This window comes from Hemiscyllium ocellatum, chromosome 5 (assembly GCF_020745735.1).
Source record: "Hemiscyllium ocellatum isolate sHemOce1 chromosome 5, sHemOce1.pat.X.cur, whole genome shotgun sequence".
Lineage (NCBI taxonomy): Eukaryota > Metazoa > Chordata > Chondrichthyes > Orectolobiformes > Hemiscylliidae > Hemiscyllium > Hemiscyllium ocellatum.
The window spans coordinates 46,624,403-46,642,643 of record NC_083405.1 but is presented as its reverse complement, the minus strand read 5'-3'; the positions used below and the strand labels follow the sequence as shown (position 1 = coordinate 46,642,643).

At 38.0% G+C, this 18,241-nt stretch overlaps 1 protein-coding gene across 1 annotated transcript in view; it reads right to left on the bottom strand.

Moving 5' to 3' along the window:
- Positions 1-18,241, bottom strand: part of meox2a (mesenchyme homeobox 2a) — a 42,836-nt gene that overhangs the window by 21,196 nt on the left and 3,399 nt on the right. The window contains exon 2 of the mRNA XM_060825436.1: positions 16,245-16,417. Coding sequence (XP_060681419.1) covers positions 16,245-16,417 — 173 coding nt within the window. The remainder of the gene's footprint in view (positions 1-16,244; positions 16,418-18,241) is intronic.

The window sequence follows — 18,241 nt, the reverse complement described above, 5'->3', positions numbered from 1 at the left end:
GTGTTATTGTCAATTAGTTGAAACAAAAGTGGATTAAAATTTGAACATTGGAATAGCAAATCACCAAAGGGATTTTCTGATTTGACAACATAATTGTACATCATGGCATTCTCCCTCCCACTTTCACTAACATTGTTAGTTTTATGGTACACTGTACACAAACATGATAATTACATTTTCTTTGTAAAGTGTGAATGAGCTTTGATTTGAAACCTCTTAAGTGAATATAGATTGGTTTGTAAGGGACTGCTATTATTATTCAGCATTGCAAATAGTTCTATTGATTAGCAAGAGGATCAAAGAAAGATAAATAAGCAAAATATCTGAACCAACCAAAAAAGGAAAAGGAAATCTACAAAAATTCAGAATTGGTTTTATGTAGAAACATTTATGTGTTTTCACTTTGCATGTCAGTTTTCCAATGAATCATTTGTACAAGATATTTTTAAAATTAAACTTGCTTCACTCTTTCTATGCATATTGAAGTGGAACAGTATTATTTGAACACCTCAAGGAATATCCTAAGGACTAAGTGTCCTTGAACTGCAAAACAAAATTCATAGAAATTACTGTCTTTGATTAGTTTCCCTACAGTGTGGAAACAGGCCCTTTGGCCCAACCAGCCCACACCAACCCTATGAAGAGTAACCCACCCAGACCCATTTCCCTCTGACTTATACACCTAACAGTATGGGCAATTTAGCATGGCCAATTCACCTGGCCTGCATATCTTTGTGACTGTGGGAAGAAACCAGAGCACCTGGAGAAAGCCCACACAGACACAGGCAGAACGTGCAAATTCCACATAGACAGTCACATGAAGCTAGAATTGAACCTGGAACCCTGGTGATGTAAGGCAGCAGTGCTAGCCACTGAGCCACTGTACCTCCATGAATTTGTGAGCATTCCTTTAAATTAACTGTTGAAAACTTGTATTTATTTGAGGCTGACTCTCTGTTCACTCAATGCTGTTGAGATCAGGGAATCACAAAGTGGTACAGGCATAAAGAAGAAGTATTAAGGATTTGATCTGCATTCTTTTTCATTGTTGACATGGCTGGACATTAAGGGATTTTTCTGGGTTCAGACACACTATGGTGATATAGCTAAGAAAATTTCCTTAAAGTTGGTTGGGTTTCTATTACAGTTGTCAATAATTTCATTCACCTTTGAGCCTGATATTGAGCCATCACCCTTTTATTTTTCTCTCAGTTTGTGTGAACTCTTGATAATGTTCTCCAACCAGTCAGAACACAATTCAGCATAAATGAAAGACAGAAAAAAAAACGTAAGTTTACAATCTAGTTTAAAAACAGATGAAGTTCATAATAGCCACCAATTCTGGGAAGTTGATAGGATCCAAAGGGATTTCCTTTGGCTGATATCAACTCAGTGTATCTATTCCATTATTTCCCTGAGAAAAATTAGATTAACAGGTCAATAGTGAAAACACTGATCAAATGTAATTATTTCAATTAACACAGTTGATAAAAGAAAAAAAAGTCCTTTGTTAAAAATCTCCCCTTATCTCCCAGCACTTTTTGAGCCTCAATAATTTCAGGTGAGATAAAATCATATGGTTTTTGTTGCATTAAAACTTTGTTACAATAAAAATATGGAAAAGTATGTATCACTGTTAAAGAATACAAAATTGGGTTATCAATATAAAAACTGGAGTTAAAATGTATAGAACAGAACTGTAAAGATCGGACACTCTTTGTACTTACTTTCTCAAAAATGAACAGCATAAATAGTAACAATTATTTAGAACCATACAAAATCACAGAAATGGTACAGCACTGAAAGAGGCATTTAGTCCAGTGTGTCTGCACCAAGTGAATAAGTTACCCAGCCCTTCGAGCCCCACTTACCAAAAACAGCCTCTCACTTTGCAACCTACATGGCGTCTGATGCAGATCCAAGGTTCTCTTAAATGAGTTGAGGGTTTCTGCATCAGCCACTTTCTAAAAACACATTTAAAGAATTGGTAGCCATAAATAGGACCCCACTGAGGTTTCTAACTGGAATATTTATACTTCACATTTTTCCAACAATAAGATGTTATATCTGCCATAAATGCTGTTGGATGCAAATCTTATCAGATCGAGTGGATCAGCTGGAGAGACAGATAGAAGCGATGAGGAATTTGCAACAGCAACAGTATATGATGGGATGGCAGTTATAGGAAGGATGGAAAGTCTCAGGTACAGTCACATAGATGGGTTAACTCCAGGAAGGGTGAGAGAGGTTGGCACCTAGGGCAGGAGTCTTTTGTGGATATACCCATTTCAAACAGGGATGCTGTTTTGGAAAATGTAGGGGGTGATGGATTCTCAGGGGAACATAGCACAAACAGCCAAGTTTCTGGTATTGAGACTGGCTCTAATGCAACGAGGGTACATCGGCTTCCAAGAGATCAATTGTGTTAGGGGTCTCTGTAGTTAGAGGTGCAGACAGATGTTTCTGTGGCCAGCAGAGAAAAAGCAGAATGGTCTGTTAGTTCCCTGGTGCCAGGATCAAGGATGTCTCAGAGAGGGTGCAGAATGTTCTCATGGGGGAGGGGGGCCAGCAGGAGGTCATTGTCCACATTGGAATCAATGACATTGGAAAGGAAAGGTTGAGACTGAGGGGAGATTACAGAGAGTTAGGCAGAAATTTAAAAAGGAGGTCCTCAAGGGTAGTAATATCTGGATTATTCCCAGTGCTATGAGCTACTGAGGGCAGGAATAGGAGGATAGAGCAGAAGAATGCATGGCTGAGGAGCTGGTGTATGGGAGAAGGATTCACATTTTTGGATCATAGGAATCTCTTTTGTGGTAGAAGAGACCTGTACAAGAAGGACAGATTGCACCTAAACTGGACGGGCATTAATATACTGACAGGGAAATTGACAGTGGAGTCACAGGTAGATAGGATAGTGAAGAAGGCATTTGGTATGCTTTCCTTTATTGGTCAGAGTATTGAGTATAGGAGTTGGGAGGTCATTGGTAAGGCCAGTGGTAAGGCCACAGTTGGAATATTGCATGCAATTCTGGTCTCCTTCCTATCGGAAAGATGTTGTGAAACTTGAAAGGGTTCAGAAAAGATTTTCAAGGATGTTGCCTGGGTTGGAGGATTGAGCTACAGGAAGAGGCTGAACAGGCTGTGGCTGTTTTCCCTGGAGCATCGGAGGCTGAGGGGTGACCTTATAGAGGTTTACAAAATTATGAGGGGCTTGGATAGGATAAATGGACAAAGTCTTTTCCCTGGGGTCGGGGAGTCCAGAACTAGAGGGCAAAGGTTTAGGGTGAAAGGGGAAAGACATAAAAGAGACCTAAGGGGCAACTTTTTCATGCAGAGGGTGGTACGTGTATGGAATGAGCTGCCAGAGGAAGTGGTGGAGGCTGGTACAATTGCAACATTTAAGAGGCATTTGGATGGGTATATGAATAGGAAGGGTTTGGAGGGATATGGGCCGGGTGCTGGCAGGTGGGACTAGATTGGGTTGGGATATCTGGTCGGCATGGACTGGTTGGAACCGAAAGGTCTGTTTCCATGCTGTACATCTCTATGACTCTATGACTCTATGTACTCTTTTTAAATTAAAAACAAACAAAGTTTTCTGTACTAAAGTTATTCCAGATAGACAAAGTGGAAACTTTGATTTGCTTCTGGAATTTGAGTTTTAAAATGAGAGTTTTTACCTCAGAGAGCACACAATAATTTTACTCTTCAACTACTGTTCAAAGTTTTTGTATATAGGATTTGAATGTCAAATCAATATTCATTTTTAATAACTTCCCACAACTCCATCAGTGCAATATTTAACTAATAGCACTATAGAAATGGCTCATGTTATTCAATGTGAGCCTGAAGAATGATTAATGAAGTCTTTAGTGTGTAGTGTTCATTTATGTCTCCCTTAAGGAATTGCATATCATGAAGTGCAGCATCAGTTGTGACCTGTGCTTTCAACTTCAATTTGCACTAGAATTAGAGTAATAATTAAATTTTATTGTCACACATACTCAAGTCTAGGGACACAGCAATACAGTGAAAAGCTTATAAAGTCATCATTCCCGGCACCATCTTAGGTTCAAAATCTTAGGTACGAAGTAGCACCAAAAATAAATAATATTAAAAGTTCAACATTACAATCCTCCTAAAGTAGAAAAATAAATCAATAAAGTTACAAGTTCAACATTACAATCCTTAGCCATGGTGGCCGCACAGTCCCAACAAGGGGTTGATCTTCTCCGCATTGGGTTCCTCTACCGCAATGGGCTTGCTCTCCCCATGCTGACTCAATCACCCCCACGCTCGGCATCACCGCAGATGCTGGCACACCTCAAGCTGCTTGTTCTCACCCCCACCTCGACCTGCCTGTTTTCACTACCACCTCAAGGTGTTCTCGCCCCCACCTCGAGCTGCCTGTTCTCGCCCCACTGCGAGTTGCCTGTTCTTGCCCCCACCTTGAGCTGTCTGTTCTTGCCCCCACCTCAGGCTGCCTGTTCTCGCCCCCATCTCAGGCTGCCTGTTCTTGCCTCCACCTCAAGCTGCCTGTTCTCACTCCCACCTCAGGTTGCCTGTTCTCGCCCCCACCTCGAGCTTCCTGTTTTTGCCCCCACCTCGAGCTGCCTGTTCTTGCCCTCACCTCAGGCTGCCTGTTCTCCCCCCCATCTCAGGCTGCCTGTTCTTGCCCTCACCTCGAGCTGCCTGTTCTCGCCCCCACCTCAGGCTGCCTGTTCTCGCCCCCATCTCAGGCTGCCTGTTCTTGCCCCTATCTCGAGCTGCCTGTTCTCGCCCCCACCTCAGGCTGCTTGTTCTTGCCCCCACCTCGAGCTGCCTGTTCTTGCCCCCACCTTGAGCTGCCTGTTCTTGCCCCCACCTCAGGCTGCTTGTTCTTGCCCCCACCTCGAGCTGCCTGTTCTTGCCCCCACCTTGAGCTGCCTGTGCTCACCCGCCCCTCGAGCTGCCTGTTCTTGCCCCCACCTTGAGCTGCCTGTGCTCACCCGCCCCTCGAGCTGCCTGATCTCACTGCTGCCTCAGGATACCTGCTCAGTAGTGCTTCATATTAAACCTGTGGTTTGATTTTAAAATCTTGTTTACATTCTTTCTTCCAAATATGTTGATTCTGCTTTAAGAAGCATGTTTATTTGTTAGCCCAGACTAACAACAAAGTAGTCCCAAATGCTTGTATTTGCCAATACTGAACAGTTAAAGATCTATTTTCATTTAAATTTTCTCCCCTTTAAACTAATGGCACTTCCTTTCAGCATCAGTTGCTATGAACTTAGATCTAATATATCACCCTCGGATTTTGATTTGTTATTGGCATTTTTCGATGCGGTCATTAATATTGGTCTATGAAAAGGATTAATTGCACATATATAACTGTATATCTAAGTCTAGATATATAAGTTTCTATGATTATTTAATTTGAGATGAACTTGTGCATACTAAAAGTAATTGAAGATAATCTGGGCAATTAAAATTCAGTTCTGATAACTTGGTTTACTGCCATGCAAACACACACTTACATTTCTTGACATATATGTACATTATTTTCTGGCTTGCTTAACCAAAGTGTCAGTGTATACTGTGCTTGTTGACTTCTTCATTATTTATCTATGTTTGAGGAGAAGTGGTTTGGCAGAGAAGGGTTGAGGTGGATGGATGTGGTTGGAAATGTGTGCAGTATAGAATGTCCAATGTCCATCTCACTTAGCTCTTGAGATTCAGCAATGTGTTAGAGCCCTGCTGGAGAAGTAGTACATGTGAAAGTATAAGCAGTAAGGTCAAGAGAACAACATCCAGCAACAGTCAAACAGATTACAAGACTTTCAATGTACACAGCTCAACATTTAGACACTATACTACTGGGATTTAATATTTATTTATAATGATTACTGAGAATTTTAAATTGGGTCTTCCAAACAATATCAGACAAAATAACAAGAATGAAACCTAACAGATTTTCTTTTTATACATAGAACAATGGTAATTATCTTGCTTATATCTATCAAAGCTAACATTGTTCAAGAACTTCATGTATCTATTTAATAGTTAAGGAGTAGTCCACACTTTGACTGTTAGGGTCATTGTCCTAGATTACAGATTGGATTCTGTGGAGAAATATGTGAAAACGTTTGTAGTTTAACAACATTCATTTGGAAGAATTCTGCAAATATTTGAAGTCAAGATTGTGGTAAAGTAGTTAAGCAGAATATTGCGGTTTAAATTAGTTAATGCTTAAAAAATAAGAATTAACTCTGAAGTCTTACGAAATAGCAGTGATAGTGTAAGACAAGCACAGTTAATATGTATTTTAAAATGCAACACTATTAACAGTTTTAAATCTATTAATTGAATATATTTTTCATGCCATTGATATAGAATCAGAGGTTGAATTAAAACTTAATGTCTTTAAATTCTTGGTATCGATGATTATATGACATTATTTTTAATACTTTACAGAAATAATTTATTTTATTCTGCTGGGCTTAATTATTTTTGTGATCAAAAATTTGACTTATAAAAATGATCGTTGTAAACTTTTATTTAATACTTAACCTGATTATTTGATTAATGCTCAAAGATTTTATGCAATTAACTGTGTTCTGGTTCAATGTTTGGCACTGAAGAATATGAAATTACAGAGTTGGCAAAAGATTGTTTTGACCACAGTCTTGTTACTAATCAAAATAGTACAGGACATCTGTCAGATTTGTAAAGTACTCCACCCATAGCTACTTAGTTAAAATTCCAGATGGCATCACCACTGAAATTGTTTTCATCCAACCCAGTCAGTTTTGTAAAGAGAAGGATAAAATTGTCAAAAACTTTCATGTGAAATTTGGGAATTAGCTGTGAAATGTTCCATCTATTAGTGTGCTTCTGTCATGTTGGCAGCAAGAGCCAGCTGTCAAAGGAAAAAAAGACTAAACAAAATGTGCAAGTTGGTGAAATCATTACCATGAGTGAGGCTGACTTCATTGTTCATAAGGGGTGAGCGACAAGACTGGCCTGATTACACAATAAATGCAGCATTATCTCCAGGTCACATCAAATATTCAACGTATGTTTACATGTCTTTTTCCAGGATTTTTCAATTTGTTCTGTTTTCCATTGTATATTTTCAGAAGTATTTTGTAATAACTCATGGATAGTGGCAACATGAGGGTTGGATGTACTATTCCCTCTAGGTTGCACACATGCTGCAATCATGCAAGTACAACGTGGATCACTCACAAACTGCCCCCTTTAAGAGACTGTGATGATGCAGCTACATAAACAAAATTGTACCATTTACTTAATAAAACAGGGCATGTATGGCAAAATGTTTGGAGGGATCTTTAGTTTGCCAGATTTTTTTTGGAGCAGTAGGTGGTGAATCGTTTTTGGTGAAGTGATTTGAAAATATATTAGTGAAATGAACAATAATAATTGAATGATCTTGGCACAATATACAATAAGCATCTCAAACACCACCTTAAGCATTGGCCCCCACAACCAGCATATGTAGCTACATTGTGTAATATCTACAATGCCCTGAAGCAACTCCCCAAGGCTTCTCCGAAAACATTTCCTAAACTTGCAACTTCAAATAACATGAAAGAAAAGGTAATAGATTCAATCAGCACCTGAGCTTTTCCCTCCAATTCATGCACTATCTTGACTGCATTCTTTAGGAGGTCAAAATACCTAGAACCTGCACCTAGTACCTCTAATAATATTGTGGGTGTACCTACACCACACATGCTGCAGCAATTCAAGAAGATGCCTTATAACCAAGTTCTCAACAGCACTCAGGGACAAGTGACATCATAAAATTCATACATTATCACTATTACTTTCTTTCTTTAATGTGTGTGCTTTTTAAATAAAATTTGTATTTTTACCACATTCGATGTATTACACCAGTTATTGATAAAGAAATTTTTTTCAGGAACTATCAGACAATTTAAATTTTTCACAATCATTAACCTATAGTGCTGCAAGGATTTGAAAAATAATTGGTTGCTTCATCTAAGATGTGTAATTTTATTACTTTTTTGGACTAATCATTTTATTCTTTCAAGGAATAGTTTAAGACAATGGATGAAGTATTGCTTGTACCCTGATTTACAAAGAGTAGATTGTTATGATAGCTTTATACAGCCTGGACCTGAATTAGGCTCGTAACAGATCATCTACATAATCCAGGATGTTTTAGAGACTTTGCTTAAAAAACAATCAGATGAAAAAAGAATTCGCTTGTACCTATGGTAAAAAAACATTTTGTTTGTAAACTAATTTTATTCCATAAAAATTTAGTCTCTTTGAAATTATTTAGTTTAGTTCCCTAAGATTTAACAACACCCAAAACTATGCATTTATTTTGAAAATTGATATCAATTACAGAAACACATCAAATTGTAATGAGTTTTATATTTAATAGTGTGGCAGAATGTTTTTTTAGAATATATGCATTTGTGTAAAGTTGCACGTTCATGGATTTTTTTTATAATTTCTGCATTTAGTTCAGAATATTTTGGAATTCCATCTATGATCCATGATTTTATGAAAACCTTGGCCAAAATTGCATTGGAAATCACTATTTTAATTTTTTTTTGTAAACGATATTTAGTTTATACAGATGTTAAACACTATATGGTAATCACTCCCCTGAGTTGTATCCAAGTGTTTGCTTTTAAAATTATAACAAAAGGTAGTTCAATCTGTTTTTTACAAAAGTCACCTATTGCTGATCTGTCTATTATCTTCTTAAGCATGTCAAACCTTTGCCCAAACAAAGATCTAAAAAGCTATTTGAATACACAATATTTTTTATAACATCACAGATTAGCAATCAGATATAGTTAGATTAACAGTTGACAGCTAAAACCATTCCAAAGTTCCAATACAGGTTTTGAGCAGTTATACTGCAATGATCTCTAGCCTTTCACTGTCTCCACTGGAGTAAATTAGCAAAAATCCGACAATGTTCTTTTTAAAACAGCTTTTCTTTAAAGTCCAGGGTTTGCATCTCACATTATAACAGCCGCCAAAAGAGCGCAGCTGTTGTGTCCCTATGCCTACAATACTTGTGAGTTTGAATGTTTGTGTCACGCAGTTATGCATATTTATATATTGCTCCCAGCTAGGATTCTATATTCACTTCTTAATTTTCAAATTAAATGAAACTCTAATTTTTTGCTTTTTTCACTGTTTTATTGTTTCTCAGCATTGTATTTTTATAACCTATACATTGCACTCATTATGGATTTACAACACAATCAAAGAAACTGATCTTGTATAAACAGTAATTTCTAAGATCAAGTTTCAGGGCAAATAATTTTCATCTCCAGCTTAAAGTCTTAAGCATAGCAACAAAATAAGACATTTACAAGAAAACATAAATAACTTGTAAATTTCCTGTAAATTTAAACTGGAATTCAACGATTGAACATTTTAGGAAGCAATATGAATAATGTGACAGATGCCCATGCCTTCATTATAATGTCTCAGAGATGGTTCAGCTTGGCTACTTCTATTATAACCCATTGTGAGTACAATCTCAATGGACACAAATAGTTAACTTCACTTTAGTCAGGGAAGGTTGGAAAAGTCTCAAGTCATGAACAAAACATGCTAAAAGGCATTAGATTATTGCGATCTGACAATAAATACTTGTCATTATTCACATTGGAAAAGTATAATAAAAATGTTGGAAAATGTGGGAACCAAAGATCTATGGCAGGATTTTACTGGACACCACAGTTGGGTGGCAAGTAAGTGGATGTTTAAAATAGAATTTCATGCCCTCCAACAGGCCACTCATTCCCACTGTGAATTTGTGAGCATAAAAGAGGTGTTTGGTGAAATGCCTGAATGTGGCCCAATTAAAGCCCTTAAGTGGCCATCTGATGATCAATTAAGTGCTTTTAATAGTTGCCATTCTCATTTAATGAATGGTGGATGAGGCTTACATCTAACATGCAGCCCAGCAGATACAATTTTATGGCTGTTCACTAATGAAAAAGAGAGGGTTATAAGCACTATTGCACTTAGGCGGTAATGTGGGGGTTTAAAAAAATAAATTAAAAGAAATGAAAAAGAGAGGGTGCCTCCATTCTATGCCCCTGGTTTCAATAGGTTTCTCTACATTCCCATTAGAGTTTTTTTTTGCCTAAATCCATCCATCTCATCGCTGCTCTGTCCAACACACTTCCCACTTCCTTCACCCCTCTTGCCAGAACCACCCAGCCTGGCCCGAGGGAGATCCTAAGGTTAATTGGAGGTTCAGGTTCATTACAGAATGTCGTCTCTTTGTCCAGGCTCCAGTGTTTAGTAGCTGCCAGAACTGCAGACCTGCTTGCCTCAAGTTGGGATCATTGCTATTAAAGGCCATTGGCTGAATAATTAAAGCCATGAGAGGCAGCCTCATCCCAAAGATTTAAACAGTGATGGAGGGGAGCCTATCCCCACATATCATCCATACCTTTAGTGAGAGTGAAGCACCTTCAGTGATTTATATTATATTGAAAAGGTATAAAAAATTAATAGACCTAAAACAAACATATCTTTAAGCCGACATGCTCAGATTTTAAAAGAGATATTTGCAGAAGTAGTAGACATATTGGCTTTGATCTTTCAGATTTCTTGAGATTTTGGAATGTTTCTTATAGATTTGAAAATAATAGATGCAATTTGCCATTTTGGAGAAAAAGGAGATGAACACTATGAGACTATTGGCCAGTTAGCCTGACTTTACAGAAGGAATTATTATTGACAGCATGTCAACGTGGTGTTTGGAAAATCACAAGATTATCAAGCATAGTTTTATGAAATAGTGTTTAACATACCCATTTGTGCTTTTTGAAGGTCTACTAGCAATGTGGTTAACTATTCTGCTAGTTATGCCCTCAGAATCGATACGGGAGTAACCATTTTACTAATATCTGATTAACAGACACTCGTCTCAGAAAATGTGATCTCCTACAGGATGTAATTTGAAAGATCTGATATATGAACAGCTCCTATACTTACAAATGGTTCCTTAATATAGTCCTCCTTTATGTTCCAACTTGCATACAAAATAACTTACAAACTCTGAGTGGAACCCATTCGCAACCTGGGGACTACCTGCAGTAAATTTTGATTTACAGAAAGCATTCAATAAAGTGCTACACACTAATGTGTTGTGGAAGGATAGGCCTCACAGAACTGAGTTTAATAATGACAGTGGGATAAAATAGGTCATTGTCACATTGGCAGAATAATACAGCCAAAGTGAGAGAATGATCAGGACTTGGATCTCAACACTTCAAATCTGGATCAATTACTAAGATGAGGATCAAGTATATCAAAGTTTAATGATGACAAACAGCTAGCTGAGTAAGTAAACATGCAAGGCACCAAAAAGGATTTGAACTAGTTAACTGATAGGGCAGGAACGAGACAAGTAAAATATAATGCGGGAAAGTGTGCAGTTATCAGTTTAATTGGAAAAAGTGAAAAACATTTTATTTTAGGTGAGAAGTTAGTAAAAGTTGGTATGAAGAGGATTTAGGTATCCTTATGTGTGGATCACATACAGCAAGCCATAGGGAAGGTAAAGTGGATGTCAGTCTGTATTACAATTTGGCAGAATGAGGAAGGAGGTCATGCTACAATTATGTAGTACCTTGGTGGGAGTGCTAGGTGCATTTTTAGTTTCCCTAATGATTATATATTTTTCATAAAGAGACTGCAACAAAACCTCACTAGCCTGATTCCTGAAATGAGAGGGCTGAACAATGAGGACAGTTTGAGAGAACAGGTTTAGGTTCCTATTTAGAAAAGTGAAAGGTGATCATATTGAATACAAAATTCTGAGATGGAGAGGCTGTTTCACGTAGTAGAGGAATCTGAAACTAGCAATCATATTCTCAAAAAAAGGAGTTGGTTATTTAAGGAGGTAAGAAGGAAGTTCTTCACTGGGAGACACATAAACCTTTGGCATTTTTATCCTGCAAAGGGCAATGGATGCTTTCATAAGATGAGATTTGAACACATGGACAACCTAAAGATCATGAAGCGAGGGCTCTTTGTTCCACTGTTACAAGTTGTTACAAAAAGAAAATAAACTAAGCAAAAACCAGGAAATATTTACATGTTGTACATAGAATGACTGTGAGGTTTACAACAAACTGAGGAGTTCCTTTGTCAGTCTGGTCTCTATATCCATCATCCTTCATTCTGCCAAAGACACACTTTTGTTTTCAGCAGAAGTCCATGCAATTGCTTCTATGGTCCTTCCTCATCATTGCCACCTTATGGTAATGGTCCTGAAGACCTGCTCAGCTTACTCACTCAGTGCTCTCAATCACTGTCATCACTGCAGCTGAAGTCCCATCACAGTTATTCAATAGCCATGTTCAAGTGTGAGCTTGTTAATTTTTTTGGTATTAGGGGAAATCAAGAGGATAAGGATAAAGTAGGAAAGTGAAATTAATGTAGAAGTTCCATCATGACCGAAAGAATTTTGCAACAGGCTTGAAGGGCTGGATTGCCAATTCCAACTATGATTTCTCCATCATGTGTTTATGAATAACATTGTCAACACCAGTTATAGTGATGTACTGTGTATTTTTGATTGGATGAACAAGATTGTCCAACAACTTAATGGGAAAAATAAATTAATGGAATACATTTAAAAATGTTAAGTAAAATGAAGATAGATAGGAACAAAAAGAGAGCTATATGTTTCAGATGAATGAAAAATGGCTGAGAATGGAAAGAGAAATGCGACAATATAAGGAGCAACAGATTGACAAAACATCCATGTAATCCTCTCTCACATGATTCTTTATCTCTGGTCAACTCATGGGCTTGAATTTTCTTTGTGCATGTCAGCCTCATGATGGGAAGCCTTACTAAATTTCAAAGCAATATTTAACTTATCCTGAATGAATGATAACCAAAACCTTGATTAACAATTATTTGTAAACTCTGGTCATATATCTCAAATAGACATAAATTGATTGCGACACTGGTCAAACATTTTTACTTGCCAAGGTGCACTGCTATTCAGAATAAAAGTGCATGCATATGATCTGTTTCAACTGACTTTCTGGTTGTCTGTTTTCTCTTTCTCAAACATATTTAAAATTTGTGCTTGCAAATTTTTACAACACCCATTATAGCATGGGGATCACAATGCTTATTACCCTGCCTCTGTTGTTTGTAGATGTCAGAAGCATACAACTGTTGCACAGGTGACTTGTTTATACTTACTTTTAAACCAACTTGTTGAGAAATGTAATAACACAACTCTGGAGCAGGTGGGACTTGAACACTCAAGTCATTTAAGTCAAGAGGTAGGAATACTATTACTACACAATAACGGTCCATTCACGTGATTGTAAAATCCCAAAAGCTTGGGAAAATGACCATCAATTGACCAATTACTGGCTTTAGTTGGCCACTTGCCATTCCAGAGGCTGCTGTCATTCTTACTACTGTGAATATTCCTTGATGGCAAAAACATATCAGGTTTCTTCCCAATGTCATCCTAAGATCTTCAAATAGCTGGTAAAATTCCAACCACTGAGACGTGGCATAATTAAAGGTGATTTGGCATGTGGTGATGCACTGATACAAGTGGACTGCACAGCAGAGGGTGAGGTCACACATGAATGTGCAGTAATGGTCTCATCTGAGAACTTTTGTGGAGCATCTTACTGTAAAAGGTTGAAGAGTGTGTACAATGAAAACCTTGATGTCTGTGGTCACTGTCATAAAACATGGAGGGGCCTACACCAGAGTTTCGCACAAGTTTGGGGCCTGTCCTTACCAGAGGTGAAAATATGGTCAGCTTTGTGTATCTGATCATGATGCAGTGCTTGATGACACATGCCTCAGCACAAACAGAAGCCACTCAACATCTAACTGCTGCTGTGGAAATTGACTGCAGTCATACAACTTTAGATTGCCTGCCCCAAACATTCAGACTACCGGCATCATGGTTGCAAATACCACTGTTCAGTTTGCATTCTGCCCAGCAATCCGTCTTCTGACATGTCATAGGGTTGGTGAGGCAGCACGATCCAGGAAGAGTGATAGCAGTATCTGGAACTCAGGCCTGTGGTTCTTTGTCAAGGTGCTATTCTACTCCACTCCTGCTCATGCTGTTACCCATCAGCCAGCCCAGACTGATGCTTCCCATGCTGAAGTCATGCTCTTTGAAACTGGACATTCCTGGGGAAGAACTGCATTAGGTCATTTGCTAAGTCCATCTGCAGCTTTCCCTGCTGGGAATTAGCAGCTATGATGAGCCATTTTGCAGCCAAAGTTGTAGAACAATGGTGGTGACTACGGTGGGCAAAGGTATATGTACACCAGCAAAAGATTAATTAGTTCACTTTTGGATGCACTTTCATAACATTTATCATGATTGTTTGGAATGTTTTTTTATTTTGGGAATATGGCCAAGAAAGTTAGTAACTGAGAAAGGTAAAGTGTTGATGAATGGTGAATGGAATGTTTGTTGACTATTATTGGAGTCAGTTGAGTCAATATCCTGGCCAGCCTGGTTAAGCAGGAACTGTGTTAGTCACCTTCTGCCTTGCTCTTCCAGCTCCCTTCTTCTTCCTCCTCCTCAACTGCTCAGATCATATAACTGTGTGGTGAGAGATGTGCTTCAATGGCAATGAGGTTGTGCAGCATCAAGCCAATAAGGACAAATCTTGACATGGAAAAGCATTGCTTAAGCTTCCCAGTGGTCAGTTTGCTTATATTTTGTGTAGCTGTGTGGTTTTCATCATATAGCCGCTTCCCATTTGTGCATGGCTGACATTCCAAAGACATGAGTTGAGTAATACTTATCATCTGGAATCACCCTCTGATTTGTCCTGGTGGCTCAAATAATTCCTGCAGATCAAAGTCATCAAAATTGCTGCCAGGATTCTGGGCAATGCCTGGGTGACTTATCATCTATTGGCACAAACCAGCTGGATGTTGATGGAATGGAATCCCTGTCAGCCGGAGCACATCTCAGAACTGATATGTGGTGCCTGCCAAGGGTTATGCAGTCAATTAATGGCACTGTGTAGCATATCCTACTGAAGCAGCACACTTGCTCCATCTGATTCCCTCAGGCAGAAAGACTGAAATGTATTCAGCCCTCTTGTAATGCAAAGCCTCAGCGACTTCCTTTAGACGACAGTGGATGGCAAACTGAGAAATGTGATAGATATTGCTCACTCTGGACTAGAAACAGCCAGAAACATTAGAACTCATAACATTCAGAACCACAGGCAATGCTGCCCAACCCTTTGCTCAGGCTTCAGTTGTGGTTACAGCTAAGGCAAATTACAGTGATGACCTCCAAAGTGAATTGGAGATGCCCGACACTCTGTTAGTTGCTGATTTTCAGGTAGGAAATTGCTCCTAGAAAACAATGGGAGGGAATGACCTCTTATGAAACTTTCTTTTGTCCCTCTGCCATACCATTTCCAGCCATTTGTGTTGCTTTTTCTGTCATGTTCAATCAAAAGAATTGAAAACCAATGCACCCAAATCTGGGAGAAACTGCAAGGTATAGGATCTTTGAATTCAGGGCAAAGTTCTGCAGCAAGGGCCACATGGCTTCATATCAATTTCAACAACTTTAATCAATTTTGGAACCACTAAAGCTTTCTATAATCTCAACAAGAGCCAGGAGTAATCAATCAGCAACAAACTTGAAAGTAGGTGATGCTACCTCCAATAGCAAGTGTAAGGAGATCCTTCCAGCTACTCAACATGTATTTAGCTGTGTGAGCTTACCGAGGGAATGTTAGCTGCAGCGTTGCATTCAAAAGTGGCTGTTTGGAGATAGTGAGGACCGCAGGTACTAGAGAGTCGGAGTCAAAAAGCATGGCGCTGGAAAAAGCATAGCAGGTCAGGAAGGATCCAAGAAACAGGAGAGTCAACGTTTCAGTGATGAAGGGCCCAGCCCGAAACGTCTGCTCCTTGGATGTTGCCTGACCTGCTGTGTTTTTTCCAGCACCACGCTTTTCAACTCAAAATTGGCTGTGCCCCATCAAATTGATATTACATACTGACTGAGGTCACTGTCTGTCTACTCTACATACATTCAGCAGACATTGCAAACACCTTCATCAAAGTGGTATCTAGTGCGACCAATGAAAAAAAAAAGTGCTGTCACCATGGATGCTGGTTTGGGGAATAAATAGCATCTATGGTGATGAAAAAGACACACCAGACATCTAATTTTATAAGCTAATTTTATATCCTACCTGTCTTTCAGTGAGATCCAAATTTACTGCTATCTCATATCTTCTCAGTCTGGTCAGATAGTTGTGGTGAGCAAACTCAGCTTCCAATTCCCGAATTTGCTCTTTAGTGAAGGCTGTTCTTTCCTTTCTGGGTTTGCTGTTCATCTCTCCTTTGTAGCTGCATTCTTGTGTCTCTATAACCAGGATCACAATAATTTCAGTTTAGATTTCTCATAATTGTTTAAAAGGCAAAAAACTATACTTTCAATTTTAAATTTAAGAAATAATTCACATTTTTATACCTTTTTGCCAACTCAGGACCTCCTCTCAAGTGCTTTTTGACAAATTAAATATTTTAAAAGTAGTCACTTTTGTAATTTGAGAAACAGAACAGTGTGCACAGCAATATCATATAATAGCAATGAGTTAATTATCGGACATAACTCATGATGATATTGTTTGAAAGATGAATGCAGGCATAGTTGACAAGGGCAGCATTTGTTGCCCATTCCAAATTGGTCTTGAGATGAGCAGTAGTCTAATTCATTTCAGAGCTGACTCATTGCTTTATGGCAGAGTGACATGTAAGCTAGACAAGGTAATGGCATCAGATTTCCTTCATAAAAGACATTACTGAAGCAGATGTGTTTTTACAAAAATCAGTGATAATCATTATAGCAACGTTAGTGAGACTAGTTTTATACTCTTTTTTAAAAGCATTTGAATTCAATTCGATTAGTTACTATTATGGGATTTGAACTCAGGGTATTTGACTGGGTCTCTCAGTTACTATTCTAGTAACATTATCATTACACCCAAAAAGTATATAGGAGCCTCAAATTAATTTATTCAAATAATTGGCCTGCTACACTATTGAACGACAAACATTGAGGGGTATAATATTTGCAGTAAAAAGTTCGATGCCTAGAAGAATTTTATGTGCTAATTATATACATCTGCAATTAGGTTACTTAATATTTTTAATTTCACAAGGCATTATGCAAATAACTGTTTCTGAATAATAACTACTTTCCTTTCTCAATGAGCTTCTCAACAAAGCACATTATGTTACTTTATCTTTTTCTTCAATTTCAAACATTAACATGAGGAGACGTCCTTCAATCCATTGTACCCGTTGTCACATTTATTAATAAAATAGTAGTTCATTAATTAATATATTTATTTTGGGAATGAGTAATTTTCGTATGATTAAAAAAGATGTTACACCGCATAGTCTGCTTTTACACTTGCTGGCATTATTAACTCCAACATGTTGGCATACAGATAGTTAAAATTAAATCTTATTCAATAAGCAAAGTCACAAATGTAGGAATTAATCATGTATTGTACTGCTAGGAACTAAAGCTAAAATTTACATTTCCAAAACAATACTAAATATTGAAGTTAATGTGAAATTATTAAAATTAATTATTGATCAAATAATATATTCCCTTATTGACAGAATTCTTTATACACGTACACATATGGACATGCAAACTAAGAGTGGGAGTAGGCCACTTAAGCATATTCATTCTTTAATAATGATAGTTAACTTGATTACTCTATAATCCCAGCTACCTCAATATTATTTCACCCCTTGTTAATCAAAAATGTTCAAATACTCTGTTTCCACTACATTTTGAAGAAGAAAGTTTTGAAGACTCACGAATCTTTGCAAGAATAAATCTTGTCCCATCTCAGTCTCAAATGGACCATCCTTATTTTTACAGTGACCCCGCAGTTTAGATTCTTTCATAAGATGAAACATCGCCTCCAAATTCACCCCATCAAGACCCCTCAAAATTTCATATATTTCAATCAGATTACCTCTTATTCTTCGAGACTCCAACAGTTACAGATAGTGATGAGAATTCTGGCCTGTCCAACCTTTCCTCATGAGACAACATGCCCATTCCAGGTATTCGTCAAATAAATCCTCTCTTAATGGCTTAATAATGCCAGTAAGTGTAAATGAGTTACATCTTTATCAGTCATATGAAAAAAGATCTTTCCCAAAA